Source organism: Haplochromis burtoni, unplaced genomic scaffold (genome assembly GCF_018398535.1).
Source record: "Haplochromis burtoni strain Fernald_Lab_line unplaced genomic scaffold, NCSU_Asbu1 Contig_35, whole genome shotgun sequence".
Taxonomy (NCBI): domain Eukaryota; kingdom Metazoa; phylum Chordata; class Actinopteri; order Cichliformes; family Cichlidae; genus Haplochromis; species Haplochromis burtoni.
In genome coordinates, this window is record NW_024582396.1 from 1789429 (window position 1) to 1807631 (window position 18203).

The 18203-nt window shown below is 41.2% G+C and overlaps 1 protein-coding gene across 3 annotated transcripts in view; it reads right to left on the reverse strand.

The window, feature by feature from the left end:
- LOC102299445 (ras and Rab interactor 2) overlaps window positions 1-18203 on the reverse strand; it is a 39629-nt gene that overhangs the window by 20139 nt on the left and 1287 nt on the right. For all 3 annotated transcript variants that reach the window (XM_005919291.2, XM_005919292.2, XM_005919293.2), the window contains exons 2-5: window positions 9152-9287; window positions 1092-1186; window positions 606-795; window positions 407-524 (exon numbers count right to left, since the gene is read on the reverse strand). In XM_005919291.2, coding sequence (XP_005919353.1) covers window positions 407-524; window positions 606-795; window positions 1092-1186; window positions 9152-9220 — 472 coding nt within the window. In that variant the 5' untranslated portion in view covers window positions 9221-9287. The remainder of the gene's footprint in view (window positions 1-406; window positions 525-605; window positions 796-1091; window positions 1187-9151; window positions 9288-18203) is intronic.

Sequence of the window (18203 nt, forward strand, 5' to 3'; positions counted from 1 at the left end):
CTAATGGTGTAATAATGTCGTTCCGGCAATTTTCTTGATCAGTTACATTTAAAAAGAAAACAAAACTACAATAGTACACAATGTAACATACACATGTGGCAAACCGGCTCAGTCATAATCTGATTCTTGTTTCGGTGTTGGTTTATTTCTGGGCATCATTTGCAGAGGTGGACAGGAAATGGCATATTTAAGTCTTTGACCCAGAGGACAGCGTGACTGCAGAGGCGGCTGTGGTCGAACGAGATGTATTCTAAGGACCAAAGGAAACTGAAAGCCTCGTTTTAGCCGTCTGACTCATCTCTGCCATCACAGCTTTTTGAGAAGTGCTTTAAGAGAATGCAAATAATGACTCTGACGTCTAGCAGAAAGTACTTTTTAGTTAAAGGTAGTCAAACATGTCACTTACTGTACTGACTCTCTCTGACAGGGAAGTGGCTGATGGGAGTTCCCGATTCCTGATCCTCCTGCAGACGCACGGAGAGGACCTTTCTTTGCAGAGCGACAGACTTCCTCACCAAAAACACCTGCACCGCGAAATTAAATGTTTGGAAAGACATTCAAAGGAGACATGTTAACATCTGCATCCCAGGACGCGACCTCCTCACCCCTGGTGGCTGTTTGAGCAGTATGCGATTGGCCTCCTCTTCGCTGACCCCCAGCAGCAGCCACGCCGGGTGGGTTTGAGTCAGCCGGTCCCACACGCTCATCCTCCTCCGCAAGGAGTCGTACCCAGAATCCCTTTCACCCACCAGCCCACCGCAGTGGCGAGCCTGCAGGTACACACCGCTCTCCAGCCTGCCACAGAGAGAAAGACTTAAACACTTTTGCCACCTGCTGGTTGTTTGTATGTTTTTTATATGTTTCCTCCTAACCAAAAAATAACTTAGAATTAATAAAATAAGTCAATGCCGAGATTGTCTCCTAGTATGTAAAAAGAAAATAAACATTTTCAGACTGTCCTCCAGACCTCACCGTCTAATTACAAATTTATAATAAACTCCAAATGGATAGAATAAGCACATGAAAACAGAAAGATCTGTGTCATAAAGTCTGGAATAAAATACTTGATAGCACATAGAAAACAGGCTCACCCTTGTAGCTCCACAGGATCCTTGTCCACAGCATGAGAGACCTGAACCATCTCCTTCTTCAGCTCTCCGATCTCCAACGCAAATGTGTCAATCAGCTGGAAAGAGACAGAGTGAGAGGCTGTGACTCTGGAGGGAGCGTGAAAAGGAGAAGAGGACGGACGAGATGTAAATGAAACATAAATTATGAAACTTAAAACTGAGCCTGAGCCTGAGCTAGACTGGACTGGAGAAACTGTTACTCAGGAAATGAGGTGTAGACCTCATTTCCTGTTGGAAGGAAACAGACACAAAGCACAGAGTGAAAAAAAAAAAGAGGGAAAATTTCTCCTAATCCTCCTGCAGATAACAAACTGCTGCCCAAACTGGAAATGCTGTTTCTAATTCAGACAGGAAGCCTTCAAAGAGTCATCTGTGACAGGCAGTGTTGTTTTCAGGTCGGCACAGATAAGGCTTATCACAACTGTCATTCAAATCTAGGTCCGCATTTAGTTTGGAATATTTTAGGATTCGAGCAGTGATGACATGGATGATACGGAGTCTGTTTTACAAACCTGGAAAAAAGAACAAAGAAAACAAAAACCTGCTCGGTTTATGAAATGATTGGAGACATGTAGATTTTGGTGTCCCCAACTATAATCCCCCCAAAACATTAAAGCAGCCATGGTAACAAGTACCAGCAAAGCTAATTTGAAGCTCCAGTCTAAATGAATGGGCTTGAATGAGAAAGCCATAACTTTAACAACAAGAGAAAAACTCTAAGTTTGCAACTTGGAAGTTATACTTCCACTACAGTTATTACAGTTACATCACTTTGATGGTATTCTCCTGCAGATTATGCTGCCATGTTTTGTAACATGTAATTTTCATGTAATCAAATTACTTAAAGTCAGGATTTGGTTGCTTTGTAAATGTAAAATGTTCAGTTTAATGGAATAAGGTCAAATGAAAGTGACTGAACAAACCTCTCGTTTTAAATATTTCAGCTGTATTTTGCTCTCAATGTTACGAAGGTCCAGAGTCACTTCTTTGGGTGTGTGTGGGTTTCTGTGACGTGGTGTCTTAAGTGTGTTTCTGTTCCTTTCCTTAAACTCCTGAAACGAAACTGCGAGAGCTTTTGGCAGAGTCTCTGTGTCGGACTTCCTGCTTTCCTCAAAAAACAAACAAACAAACAAAAACAAAAAAAATGAGAACCCAGCGCAGACTGGAAACTTGCTTCTGTGACACCTTTAAAAAAGGTGAGCGGACTCGCAGACATCGCCTCGGGTGGGCGCAGTGAGTGTTTGGTGTTTACTGTACAGGTGAGCAGTGTCTGATCAGCCCTTTTTCATGACACGTGGCTTCAAAGATGGTAACAGTAACAGAATCCTCACCTCCAGGCTTCAAAAATAAAACTTTGGATGATCTGGATCAAATATGATCCATACTGGCTCCAAAAACTCAACAGTGTCAACAAGTCGGCTGAATTTTCAAAAATGTGAATTCCATCTTTTAGTCTTTGAGGTCTGCTCAGATTTCCGGATGTTTATTTATGATCAATATCGAGGAAAACAGCCCAAACTGAATCAATAATGTTTCATTTGCGTACATTTAGATTTCAACTTGTTCCGCTGTATTTCACCCATAGTTCATGTACGTTTTTCTCTCCAAGCTCTGACTCACTTTCACAGTAAGCTGGTAAAATCAGAGGAACCAGCAACAAAAACTGTTGCAACTTCCTTTTATTTTAAAGCAAACGTGTGCCCCTTTCACCCCACACATTATCTCGGAGTCGTCTGCATTCACTTAAAATGCATAAACACACATTCTGGCAAAATTAATTCCTGTATCAGAACAACTGTGTGCAATTTACTCCAAAATGTACTGGAGCTGAAAACTGTTCGGCTGCATAAAAATGTAACTGATTTCATGTTGTCTTTTTTCACTGCAATTTCCACATTCCCTCACTGCACATTTTAGAGAACTCCCAGGGGTTCAGAGCCTCCTCGTCGTATCAGAGCAGATGTTGAAATCTGGATGCTTTTCACTGATTATCTGGGTCAAACAGTGCAAACAGGGCTGCTCCTGAAAGCCTACAGTACTTATCTTTCTGATATTCTACATTAAAATGCAACATTTAGGGAAAATATGCCAGAAGGATGTGTATCATCACAGAAACGGCACATTTGTAAAGATTTTATGAACTAGCGCGCTCATTATACATTATAACCAGCAGGAGGCATCCTTCTCCAAACATTCTTCCCTAAACTGGGCTCCAGGCCGGACCACAGCCACCACAGGACCTTCAACCCCCCCTCACAGGACTAAGTGGAGCCAGCTCTGTAAAAGCCACAGACTCCCACAGCTTTGCATCAGGTCAAAACTCTGTTACACAACACGAGCCGATCCCCAGTGATACTGCAACACCAAACAACTAATATCTCAAACCCAGAGAAGGAGCTCTCAGCCGGAGCCTGGGTGAAGACAGAGGCTGACCAAAGCTGGAGAAACAGCCACAGATTTCATGCTTCAAAGCATCAATTTTCAATCAAGAAATGTAAGAAATGTAGAAGTAGAAGCTAGAAAATAGCAAAGTGGAAGTTTGAACAGCATGAACCTTTAAATAGCACGGGTAATCCCAGAAAGGAAAACATTTGCTCTCATGTTTCATCCTTCTAAAGAACTAACGAGCGCTCTCCCATGCTGCTGACGAAGATTACACCACTTCAGACCGCATTGTTTACAGTGTTCCTGATGACAGATCCAGTTGAAATTCAAGCCACTAAACCAACTCAGAGACAAAAACAAAGCTGGCAGCTCCCTCTGCCAGAGCGCCAGCATCACATGGATGAGCGTTAAGTTGTTTCAGGTGTGTAGTGTTACCTGACATCATCAGCTGCAGGAAAATATAATGTATAATTATCTGAGTTTGTATTAGCCAAAAGATAACATGGGAGGGAGTAAAATACACCATATGTTTGTTGTTGGAAACAGTTTCCAGTTATAATGCACAAAATCTTTTAAGGCTAGTGGGAATCACATAATAAAGTTGGAATTTGTCAGGCTGGTGTTGGACAGTACCAGGTTAAAAGTTTCCCCTTCGTCTTTGTAGTTAAAGCCAGAGTCCAGTCAAGTCGTAGAGCATACGTGAGCGTGGCATCGGTCTGCTTATCCTAATGTCACCTTCTAGCCTTTAAAACGGTTTCCATGTTACAGAATCATACATGAACTTTTTTTCCCTGCAGAGCCTCATATCCTGAGTTTATCCAGTGACGGAAAGAAGGAGAAACATTAGTTATTACATATTGTTGAGACGGGCACTGAATTATATGAATGCGAAAGTAGAAAGTGAGCCAGAAGAGCAGACATGGGAAATTCCTGACCGATAAAACGAAGGTCAGTGAGCACGAGCGCTGCTGAGTGACTGGATCTGGGCAGAGAACTCTAACGATGATACAGGCCTTATGTCACACTGATGACCTTTAGAGAAAAATCACCCACATCCATAAAAAAAGCACTCACTGATTTATACAGAGCTTTATAAACAGGGTTTATTTTCATTCATTATAGTTTATTCTTAACAGCACAGGTATGCAGAGCAAAGGCAGACTGAAGCGCTCAAACACAGCTCCTTCAGCAATGCACGTGTGTGTGTGTGTGTGTGTGTGTGTGTGTGTGTGTGTGTGTGTGTGTAGACGTAATTGATTCACTGCATGAGCTGCTGTTGAAGCCATGGATGGAGTCAACGGGAAACTATGCGTTTGGTTTTGACACACAGACGCGTACAGAGCGCTTTCACAGGGTTATTAAAGATGGAAAAAGCTGCAAAGGAAATTAAAAGTGTGACTTTGTTTCTGAGTTGCTGGTCTGGTCTAAAGACGTCTCTTTTACTTTCAAAGGGGTTTTACTCATTCCTCTGTGCAGGGCACTGATATATCATACAGATAAACTGAGCTGATGCAATCACGTCAGGGCTAGTGGGCATAATACACATAACAAGGATTTGTTACATCACTAACAAATCTTTGTTTTCTTTTTTTAAAAGCCCACATTTTACAAAGCCAGAAAAGAAGAACTTTTTAGGCTTTCTTTTATGTATGTCCTGTCATTTATACACATATATATACTTTAAGTTGTTTGTATCTCAACTCTTTCCCCTGATAAAGACGACATCTGACGACCTCCTTTGTCCCCTATAGGCAAGAAATGACACTTCAGTATGTTTCAAGAAAGTTGTGGTTTGACATCCATGAGAATAGTTTCCAGGTTTTCCAAGGGTAGCTGCATATGCAGAGACCATCCTCACTGCCCTCTGGGAGAAACTGCCCAGAACAGAAAAGAGCTTCAAGTGTTATTCCTAGTAGGCTTTCAGGGGTGCAGAATTAAAGTATAAGCACCATAATGCCAGAGAAATGTGAAACGTGTGAAGAAAAAAACAAAATCTAATAATAAAAAGTTTGCACATATAAGGCAGCTTCAGAATCAAACCATAGTGGAGAGATGACCTCGTGCATGTAAAAGATTTTACATGAAAAATCAACTTTTCATTAAAAGCCTGTATATAAAAATCTCTTTTACACAACTGACTTGCCAGTAGAGGGTACACACACACACACACACACACACGGTGCTGGGAGCCTGTTGTGGTGGTGCAGAGGAGCATCACTATATCATCAGCATAGAAATGAAAGTTTGCTGCAGTGACATTTGGACCAACATTATAAAATCAATAGCAGCTGTCTGAGAACACAACCCTGGTTCATGCAGCAAGGTACAAATGAATCCATCTACCTGTACGCACGTGCTCATGTCCCAGTCATACAGGCCTAGAGACTGCTCATTGACAACCACTGGTCACCAGGGAAAAGTGTGGTGCTAGAACAGCATTCCCCAACATTCTGGAACCACGGCACATATTTCACATTAGAGAAATCACACGGCACACCACAAAACTAAAATGTCACAGCAAGCATATTGATCATTTTTCTCCGTGCATCAGGTATAGAGGAATTGCTTTCTTCTGACCACTGCCCATGCTTCATCTGGATCGGAACTTTCTCCAGGACCCAGCTCAGACTGACTACCTTTTCTTTTCAAATATTTATTTGAAAATTTTGCTATTGCTATTACCACTGTGGTCTCAAAGCTCGGCTATTATGTCATTTCTTCTCCCTCTTCTTCTGTTTTACTGGCAGTTGAGAAGCCATTTAATTAGAGCAGGTAGTTTTACTGCCCTCTAGTGGAGGAGAATGTAACTGTTCTGCCTGTTATGCTGATCACTTAGAGTACTAATCAGTACTAATCAGTACTACTAAGGTGGAACCAGATAATCTTTCACGGCACACCTATGTGCCGCAGCACAGTGGTTGGGAAACACTGCGCTAGAAGATCCTGTGGTTTCCAGTAGCTGGAAGCAAGGAAGACGTCCAGTTGTCTGCAAACGCTTGCCTAATATTCTCCAAGCTGTTGTGAAACTGTGAAAGCTGTGGCATGGATCGGCTTCAAAGTAAAAGTAAAACCTTGCCATAACAGAGATATTCAAAAAGGAACATCTTTTACTGTGAAGGTGAATGTTTCTCATGTCAGGTCTTCACTTTTTCAAGCTTTGCCACAGTTTGCAGAGTAAATGTTACAATCTTCCGTGCAAACAGACGGTTGGGGCAATCTGCTAGCCCCGAAGCAATCATAGGCTGGTTTTTAATGCTGCACCATTTTTGCAACCAATTTCACCCAGCAACAGGCAGTAACCACTCATCACCAGTTGGAAAATACACATTTTCCCTTAACACCCCATGTTTGCCAGAAGAAGTCGCTTAATAGTATCTAGGCCTGTGTGGCTCAGGCATTAGATGAAGTTAAAGGTCAGCCTCAGAGTTAAATCAGGGTTTTATACCACAAGGTTAGGACAATCCGTTTAACACTGACCAAGGCTCACACACAAAATAAAATGTTTAGGGCACTGAAAGATGAGGAAAGACTGAGGAAATCAGAAGCAGCGAGGAAACAGATTTACTGTCATGTGTTAACTCTCGAGAAATACATCAGGTCTTTTCATAACACAAGACTACAACGGTACATACAGGCACTGCATGAAAAGGTTTTCACATCTGAGTGACACTTGGAGCAAAAATATGCAACTGATTGCAGAAGAGAAAGAAAACAGAAGAAATTAGGAGAAGATGAAGATGAAAGGGAGAGAGAGGAGTGGACAGAGAGAGGTTTTTATGAGTCCTGTGAGTGTGTTTGTCAGGCTGCCAGGAAGAGCAGCTGGTTTTGTTCATTTCCAGAACTTCTTCGATGCATGGCAGAAAGTGGAGGAAAACTGTCAAACACACTGATCCACTTTGGTATTTCATCAGTCAACAGTCCATATTTCCTGATTATATGAAAGAAAAGTGCTTAGTCAGAATTAATAATGGTGAGAATTTAAAGTTAAGATAAAACCTCAACAGGATAAAGAAATCCCAGAGTGCATAAATCCAAACAGACTCTGATGAGTGCTTTAAAAATACTAATAAAAAAAAATCATGAAGACATTCATGAGTCTGTCTCAAAAATGGTAAGAAGAAAAAAGATTACTGAACAGGGGTCTATGAAATTATTTGTGATTGTCAATAGACAAATGTGGCCAATCAAAACTTTTTTTAAAGAAACTATATGCAAGATCCCAAGCCTGGAATCTTTCCCAAATCAAACATTCAGACATTCAAGATCATCAGAAACCGGCACCGTTGCTGTCGAACAGCAGGGCGCCAGAAAAAACCGAGCTCCTGCTGGATGAAGACAGTGCAGGAGGAGAGAGGGAAGGTGTATTTGGTGGCAAACTTAAATAAAAGGGGGAAATGACAGGTAGAGGGAGGGACCTGGCTGATATATGGTTTGGACATGTGCAGAGGAGGAATAGTGAGGGGACACTGGGCGAAGGATGCTGAAGATGGAGCTGCCAGGAAAAGAAAAAGACCACAGAGACGGTCCATGGATGTAGTGAAGGAGGACATGAAGGAGGTTGGTGTGACAGAGGAGGTTGCTGGGGTGAAATGGCGGCAGATCATCTGCTGTGGCAACTCGAGAGGAGGAGGAAGAAGAAGAAATGTGATAGCAGTTTAAAACACTCAGAAAAATACTTAATTATCAACAGAATAATTATGTTAGTTATGCTGAGGGGTGTGCATGATAACCAGCTGAACAGCTGCTGCCAGCGGGGAACCTTTTATGACACCAGTTTGTAGCTTAAAGCAAAAATTCTTGTTCACTTTCATGTTTTTATTCTAAACTCTACTGGGGCAGCTTTGCATAACTAAATGTTCAACATAAGCCTTCTTTATCTTCATCTCCTGTCTAAAACGAGCTGCTTTAACTCCTCCTCTTTAAGGCAACTTTCTTCTGATTGGCTGCGCCTTGCAAACAGAAGGTATGAACAGAAGGTGGGCGGACTTTTTGTTTTCACAGCCAACATCTGTGACTATTTATCTGATATGTGTTTACACACCTCTCTGCATTTAATCATTAGTTATTATTAATCTCTGGCTCTCTTCCACAGCATGTCTCTGTCCTCACTTCCTCCCCCAAACCCAGAACCTGTCACAGCAGATAGCCCCGCCCCTCCCTGAGCCTGGTTCTGCTCTGAGGTTTCTTCTTGTAAAACAGGAGTTTTTCCTCCCCACTGTCGCCAAAGCGCTTGCTCACTGGGAGCTATATGATTGTTGGGTTTTGTCTATTTTCTTTGTATTACTGTAGGGTGTTTACCTTTCGATATAAAGCACTTTGAGGCAACTGTTGTTGTGACTTGGTGATATGTAAACAAAGTTGTATTGAATTGAATGTGTAAATAAGTTTCAAATATGAAACAGACGTTCATCGTTTCCTGTCCTGATCCGTCCAATCAACCAGTTACCTCGGTTTTCACATCACCCTTAATCTAAATCATCTCAGCTACAGTTTGTTTGTTCAATTAATCCAAAAGGTAAAAAAAAAATTGTTTAAATAGTTTCATTAAATTCAGCATCTGCCACACAAATGTGATGACTTACTTTTCTGCATGATCTTTGTTCTGCTATGTCTCCACAGAGCTGTCCAGTCCTTACCTTAAAGAAACTGCTGCTCCTGTCTGTGAGACCACAGGTAGGATTTCTGGGTTGCGAGCTGGAGGCCATGTTGTCTTCCTGTCAGCAGGACTCGGTCCTTCTTCCTTTTAGGTCAGCGTCTGCAGAGGCTGGCGCTCTGTGGGACACAAACATGCTTCACTTCAGACACTTGAGCTGTGGTGCACCCAGAGGAAATTCCAGTTTCGGCCACAGTCGGGGTTACAGTGATGCTCGTCTGCTGGGAATCTTTGATTGTCACTCTCCTCCCCTCCTCCCCTCCCCCCCTTTTTTATTTTGGGCTGAACTGCTGTCCTCTGATTACCTGTCTCCACCGTTTCCTCACCGTATCACATTTTCACTCTCTTCATTCCTTCATCCTGTTCTCATGTCCTCATCCCGTCATAATTTATTTTCCATCCCGGACAGCCTCAGTTCCAACACAGCTGCTTTCCTTCCCCACCCATCGAAAATTAACGTCTCCAAATATGAGAAAACGTAAATGTCTGGTGGTTTTTAACTTCCACAAAGTGAAAACAGAAACAGGCCTGCACCTTCACATTTTTAAAATCTCTTTTCTTTATCTTTGTCTCTGTATCTGAATCTTTCCATCGACCTGCCCTTCTCTGCAGCCAGGCTGAAACTATTAAGACTAACACTTTCCTTTCCTGCAGAGGTGAAGGAGGTGCAGGAGTCCTGGTGAATCAGGGCGATGCGCCATTTGTCCGTCAGTCTCCACATCCACTTTTATCTCCCTCAGACAGGAAGCCATTAGCCCCACCCCTCACCCCCCCACCCCACCCCTCTAACACGACCACCACCATCACAGACTGAGGGGGAGGAAATAAAAAACCAGAGACAGTTCACAGGTTCAGGTCAGGAAAGTGACGACCAGCTCATCCACACTTCATGGTGCCTCAACGAACCCACCCTCGGTTCAATGAAATATAATACAGAACATATCCTGGTGCAACAGTTTGAATAAAACTACGAATCTTCATGTATTTGTCTGCAGTACTGCTCTGATTCAATTATATTTTTATCAGGTTTTTAAACAGTGATTTATTGTATCATATTTAAATTTGTATTTTTACTGACTTTTATTTAATTTTACTTATTGAGACATTTTATTACACGAGCCTTTAACCATCCAACTGTCCATTTTCAATCACTTATCCAGGGCCGAGGTTCAGACCTCCCTCTCCTCAGCCACTTCCTCCAGTTCAGTCGGAGGAACACAGGGGCGTTCCCAGGCCAGCTCAGAGATACGATCTCTCCTGCGTGTCCCGAGTCTGCCCCAGAGCCTTCTTCTTAGGACATGCTCAGAGCGCCGCACACAGGAGGCATTGCAATCGGATGCCTAACTCAACTCCTCTCATGCAACTTTGGAGGGGGGCGGCATTTGGGATATTTTTAATCATAAAAATGTTTCCTATCATAAATTTGGGAAACTAGAAGTTTACAAAAATGGACCCTTTGTGTTTCAAAGACAATAGAAAGAAGCTTTGTTTTTTTATACATTATTCCACCACAGACAACAAACCGGCAGCAGGATGATTTACTGCTGCAAAATATCCTGATGTTACACATCTACAACCCAGAATCATCATTGTTGTTATGCAATAATGTTTAAAATTTGGGGTTTTTGACAGATTTTTAAATATTTATGTTTTCTTGTTTTTTAATGACATTTGTCACATTTATTATGCACTGTACATTATGTTGGAACATGTTAAGAAAAGAGTTTTTAGGTAACTTTTCAATGAATTTATGACTCTGCTGTTTATCTACAAGTGATGGAGGCTATTCCCAGCATTTACATCTGTGCAGGATGTCGTGACACTTTAGGGAGAAGCAGTTCAGGTTACAGCACAGGTTATGTTGTAAGGTTTGTGGCTACAGCGCATCTACAGATTTAATGCAGAACTATAAACTCTATTGTTACAATATTGTTACAGAAAATTTCTTCTGTATGAAATATAATGGGGTCATAAATGAGGTCATCTTAGTCACTGAAACTGTTTGGTTACTCGAGGGTTTTCTTTGGCTGCTCTAACCTGGGAATTTCCAAACTACTGGGATAAATATACTAGTGCAATGGCTCAAGTCCAAGTGCTGTGTCAGCAGCACACAGGGCAGCGCCTGTTTCATCACACTGTTTGGACAGGAGACATCTCATCCATCTTTTATATACAGTCTATATTGGAAATCAGATTTGTTTGCTAAGATGAATCAAAAAGTTTACAAGGTGATAAAACAGCAGCTTAATACATGTAGCCATGAATTTAAAGATGTTACAGCAGAAAGAAAAGCATTAATCAGTCACATACAGGAAATTGCTCTGCAGGGATTATTTCTGAATCTGGCTTCTGAAGTGACGACCTTCAGATGTTCTCCGTCGTATTTCAGTGATGATGTTTGAATGCTTCAGTCAGACATGCAAAGAAGACCCTGAATCATCTCTAAGTTATGCTGCAACAGGGTTTGGCTGCTGTGGGTTTTATTACAGACAAAACAAAAATAAAATGATTCTAATGACTGAAAGTTAATACTGACTGAGCAATACTTGTTAGTTACAGCCTGAACAACCCACAGTGAAGTCAAACAAATGCTGGTTAAGCTCTAATATAAACTGTGCAGAGACTGCACCCATTTCCTGATGTTCTCTAAACAGAACCGATCGTCTGCTTCAGCCATCGTGGTTTCATTTGGACAAACGAAAGAATGTCAGGAGAAACACACATGACGTGAACTTTACTTTCTTTGTCTTCTTCTGCTGTCGATTTGGTAAAAGGTGTGATAATAGCTGACGTGCCAATGAAATCTGATGAATGTGCTTCCACAACACAAACCTCTGAGCAGCTGATGGATCACAGAGCATGCTGGGTAATGTAGGAAAACAAGATGAGCACCTCTTCACAGCTCCATCAAAAATCACCTTTTTTTTGTGAGAGCTTCCAACCTAAGAAAGACATTATAAGACAGAGACCTGGCACTGAAAGTATGATCCAGATGATTTAAAAAAAAAAAAAGAAGCTATTTGAAAACGTCCTTCAGGGAGGAAAATTCAGGAAATTTCTTAAGCAATACAGCAAGTAAAATTATCACCCCCAGACGATCCTCATTCGAAAACTAACCAGAAGTGAGCCCATAAAATCACCAGAGGTGGCTCGTCTTTCCCCAGACTTCTACAAAACCACGAACCCACAGCTGTAGTTGCCGTAATGTCAGAGATTTGTTTCTAAAGTCTCCTTTTGGAGCACTACGATGAACGTTTTCACTGTTACCATCTCGGTTTCAATTATAGGGCATTAGCCAGTGAGCATACCACGGATAATCCTCTGTTTTGAAGCATACCATGACCAAGATCTACAAAATGGACCGAAATGAGTGACTGAGCCCATTAATGCAGCAGGAAAGTGTTTACAGATGTCAGGGGTTGGAATGCCGTTTTCCCAGGACCGGAAATGTTTTTCAACCACAGCTTTCGCCATCCGATGGCCTTCAGCGAGAACGCAAGTTTATTTCAAATCATTTCACTTTATTTTTTCTGTCCTGGAAGATACGTCCATGTTTTTTACTGTCTACTGGGCATTAAAAGAATTCATGCTAAAGGCACTCAACCATAACAATTCACCCAAACCGTAGCTTGTTACAGTCACACTGTATTCAGCTCTGTGGTGTTGAATTTTCCATCTGATTGCAGTCAGGAATGAAGCTCTGTGCCACACTGATAACAGGATCATTCACGCAACGCAAGCTACAAAACATAGTCAGCACTACTATTATAACACAACAACAGTGCAAAGGGTTAAAATTCGAGTGAAATGAAAGTGTTTAAAGTAATAAAATTCTATTTATATGGCACTTTTCAAGATAATATCAAAGAATGGTCGACAGGAAAACAGCTTAAACATCCAAGTAAAAAGTTCCTCAAAAGCAGAGTCCACAGATCTCAGGCTCGGTGGGAGAGAGTTCAAGAGTCGGAGGTCACTCTTGCAAAAGCTCTGTCTCCTTTAGGTCTCAGCCAGCAGGTCCTGGTCACATGACCTCAGGGACCTGCTGGGGATGTATGGGTGTAAAAGTTAACTGATGATATGCTTCTACTCGTCCATGCAGAGTTCTAAAAGTCTTAGTGGAGTTTGAAGTTGACGTGAAGTCAGTGCAACTGAATGAGCAACAGGGTGACATGTGAGGCCTCGCAGCAGCGCTCTGAACAACCTGCAGATGTTCCAAGGAAGTTTACCTAAGTAAACCACTAATTACAAGAATCCAGATGTGATGAAATAAAGTATGGATAACAATTTCCAGTTCACACAATAGAACTCAACTTTTAATGCTTCTTATGTGTTAACAGTGGAAGCGAACCACAGACTTCATATGATCTTACTGGACTAATATTAAAGCTGCTGTGTTGTACAGATCATCAAAGCAGTTTGTGCTTCAGATCTAATGAGTGAATTTCTTGGGTTTTGTATGTTAATTAGTCCTAATTAGCCAATATGTGTGTCTCCGCTTGAACTCCCGTTATTAAGAAATGCAGCTTGCTAACCAAGCTTGATAGCATTAGCTAACAACATCTGGCTTCAAAAACAATAACAGCATTTAAAATACTAATGTTAAAGCTTCAGAGTGCATACAATACAATAGCAAACAGTAACTATCATCTGTTTGATGCACTCCAACACTAACCCCTCCAACCATGTTCAACCTATAAAAATGGAAAATATTCATTTAATGTTTCAAACTGCTGTGAAACTGCGTGATATTTTCTCACTTCTCTTTACAGCCGGTCTGTAAATGTCTTTCCAGTGGGTTTTTATTCAAACTGTCAAAGACGGCATGAAGTGTGACTTTACTCAAACTCTCAACAGACAAACAAAAAGGCAAACAGGGTCCGTGATGCTGTCAGAACAGCAGAGCATGGCGATGGGGGGCTGCAGGCAGCTGCAGATAAGAACTCCCACACGTGGGTCATGTTATCGCTCTGAGGCAAACCAGATGATGGTGTGGGTGTATGCAGGAAACAGCCATTTGGAGGGCATTTGATTTGAAAGGTACATTTAATCAAAACAGGGCAAAGGAGTTGTTTAAAAAGGATCGACTACAGTAGAGGAAGATGATTAAGTGAGCGCTTTGTGGCTGCAGAGCAGAGGTTGTTGGTGAGTTCAGCTGAACCCACTGGCCCAGGGAGGACCTGAAGAATCTGATCACTCACAGATTTTTAAAAGGAGGACAGAAGGGTTGGATTACTCTCATTTTTTCCATGAGCTGTTTATGAATCTCTTGTCAGTCAAACACCAAGTGGACCAACAGCCTGACCTCTAATCACAGCTTTAAGAGACTCCTGAAAATACTCAAAGTGCCAATCAGACAAATCCAGCTTCACGTATAATCAGAGTGCCACAGGATTAAATCATGGTTAGAAACTGTGTCAGGCACCAGCAACGCCCAGCCAAAACTTTCCAAACGAAAGGTCAGCTGAGAAAAGCCTGGATATTTTTCCCTGTGCTGCTCCCCTTTAAATTAGTAACAGAAACACTGGATGGAGCTGAGCTGTGAGCTCCTCGGTGCAAACGCTCGGACTTTACCAGACTAGAAAGGAAGATAAAGGGGCGGAAGATGGAGCAGATAGTTTGGGAATTTCCAAATGAGATAAGGAAGAGAAGGGTAAACAAACACTAGAAACTCCCGTCAACCCAAACCAGCCTGTAACCAGTGCTTAAGATGTGGCCTCAAAGACAAAGTGCATCTAGAAGCTGGCTAGAATTGGCTTAACATGACGTGTGAAAACTGAAAAATAGCTGGCCAGCTGTGCCAAATCTGCCTACCAGCACCTCCAAAGTGCTTTAGTTATGAGTAGTTCCTATAATCAGGTGTATATTTCATATCATATACACATATATGAAAAATGTGTTTGAAACAGGTTTGAAAGTTCTGTCATCAAAGACAAAACATCAACATAAATCCACATTATGTTGAATTTACACAAGACTTCCCTCTCTAGAAAAATACCCCAATAATTTTATTGTAGCTCAGCCAAAATTTGACATATTCATGAGATAAAAATCACAAAGAATGCATCGGGAGAGAACGAGAACCCTTAATTTAAGTTAAACACATTTTGTTTTCCTTCTGTGTCTGTAGGACATAAATGTAAGACTCTTCTCCCAGAATCAGCATCTGGAGGTGTTTCTCAGCAGAAGACGACCTCATCTCCCTAAAACACAAAGACTCACGATACAGTAATAGCAGCAGTGCATTTAACATTGTGACTGTAATGATTTTTGAATGAGCACTTTGCAGTTTTGCAGGCTTACTTATTATAGATTAAAACACACATATGGCAGCAAGCAGCTGAAGAACACCATCCTCACAGTCAAGCACGGAGAGGAAACGTCATGCTTTGGGCTGTTTTTCTGCTGAGTGTACAGGATGACTTTGCTGGATTGAGGGGCCAATAGGTCACGATACGTATGTCACATCTTGGACAAGAAGCTCCTTTCCTCACGCAGACGATGGGCCTACATACTACCACAGCAACAACAGGGAGCTAAAGAAGAAGGCCTTTCACGCAGTGGCCTAGTCAGCCTCCAGACCTCAAGCTTCAAAGTGACAAGCGGCAAATAAGAAACCTGAATGATTCAGAGAGTTTGTGCTGAGTTGAGGCCCAAATCTCTCCTGAGAAGTCTGCAAACCTGACCAAGTAACATCTTACTGCTTTAAGGGTTTCTCCATCAAGTACTAAGTCATGTTTTGCATGTGATTAAATACTCATTATACTCAGTAACAAGCAAATCAAATCAAACTTTTAGGTGATTAAAATAAAATTATTTCTTTGTAGGTGAGCAAACTTACAAATTCAGCAAATATTGGAATTATTTCCCCCACTGTAGGTACTAAGATGCTGCAATGATTCATTACGATGAATGCAATCAATGTTGTTTCCTTGAAGAATAATTCTGGTCTATTCTCTATGATCAGTGGCTGTAATATTATGTACGGTAACCAATCGAGTCATGGAAATGTTTAAACACTTGAATTCCCTCAAGACAAATGAAACAAATGAGTTTCGTAGATAAATTCTGGCATTTAAATGTTCAACCAGAGACTTTTTCCTTTACTTGAAATCTTTGTGAAATAACACATACAGTCAGCGCAAAGCCAAAATGGGAAAACCAGAACCCAGCGCGTTTCTGCAGGATCACAGCGGACATCAGTGAGGCTGCAATCAAAGCGCTCAGTGTTAACATCCCCCACCGGACGCTTTACTCTCACACCAACCCGAGCGGCCGTTTCCCCGTCCAGCCAGCCTGACGTCACTTTCCATAAACCTGTTTGGAGTTTTCAGTTCTGCCTTGAAGCTGCAGGCAGATGTGATTTAAACAAAAACTCTGTTCTTCTAAAGCCAATGCAGACAAAAACAACATCAGCTTCACAACACAAATCTGACAATCTGGCGAGTTATTTCTCATTTAAAAACCTTTTTGCTGAGTCATTTCCCCTGTGCAGCATGTAGAAAGGGTGCAAAGTGCCAAAAATGCAGTAAAACTAATCTCCTTAACAGATTCCAAAGAAGCTTAGATGAGGAAATTGGGAGCTTATTAGGCCTCTTCTAAAAAACATCAGCTAACTATTTGTTTAGGAAAGAAAGAGTCGGATATGCATTTAGGTGCAGACATCTTTTTGGATAGAATCACTTCCTGCAGTTGTGAAAGCGAGCTGGGACATGTTGCCACCAGATACAGAAATTCTTTCAATTTCAGGAAAACCCCCACAAAATCCAACCTGTGGATTAAACAAGTGAGGGACTGTGTGAAAATTATTGCAGGGAATAAAAGGATCACAGCTGAGGAACGATTAATACGTTTTTCATAAAGCGAGTGAGGTAACTCATTTGGTAGAGCAAGGAAAGGTAGCTATTTTTCCATTATTTCACTATTATTATTATTGGCACTGTTAGTGTATTAAGGTGCACCGTCTGACATGTATTTACATTTTTCTCATTAGTCTAGTATGATTAGTTTGTTTTGCATGCACAGATAAAGAAGAACTTGTCTATGCATACAGTCATAGCCAACCTATCATCTGTGCTTATGGTGGTTTATGTGTTATACGTTTTTTATATATAACACATCTATATGTTTTATAGATATATATATATAAAACATATATATCCACATTTGTGTGTTTGTCACATTCATAAACTGTGAAGTGAAAAGGGAAGTGAAGACGACGCCTCTCACAAACATTGTTAAAATTATTTTTATGACCTTTTTTTAGTTGTGTCACATTTAGCAGAGCAGTAGCTGAGAATCTTCCTGAAAAGGTTAAACATCATCAACATGTTTGCTGACAGACTCGCTGCTATAAACCTGCACAAATTATCCGGTCACAGCCCTCTGGGAATGACAGCTTTGTTCTTTCTTCTATCGTTAGACATACGCACCTCACTGGAAAATGAACAGTAACATTCACAGTACAACTTCAGCTTTGAAAATGAAGCCTTTTTTGATAAGGATAAAATCTTTGCATGAAATTGTCCGCACACAGAACTTTTGTGTCAATCCCTTCTCTTGTCCTTTTCTCCTCTATGACTAAATATATCATTCTTTGTCACATATTAAACTTCAAAACCTAAAATAATGGGTTTAATGGAATCTCCTGCCAATTGTATGCAGACGATACACAGCTATGCTTTTCTGTTAAGCCCAACATCCTCAGCAGCCTCTCATGCCTCAGTGAATGATTTTCTGCCATTATTTGTTAGACGTATCAAAGTTTCCTTCATCTCATTTATAGTAAAACTGAGGATTTTATGTTTGGCACGGACACTTTTCCCTAGGAGGTCAGTACAGTAGCTCTTGCCAGCACCATCAAATCATCTACTCAGAACCTCTGCATCATCTTTGACCAGCATCCGAATTTTGAATCTCACATCTCTCAGCTCACCCTTGTTTCCCTCATGTCAGAGATACTGCAAATAATCAAACCTTTCAATCAGTTCCTTTCCTATTTAATCATCTGGAACTTTTCTCTGGCCTTGATTATTGTA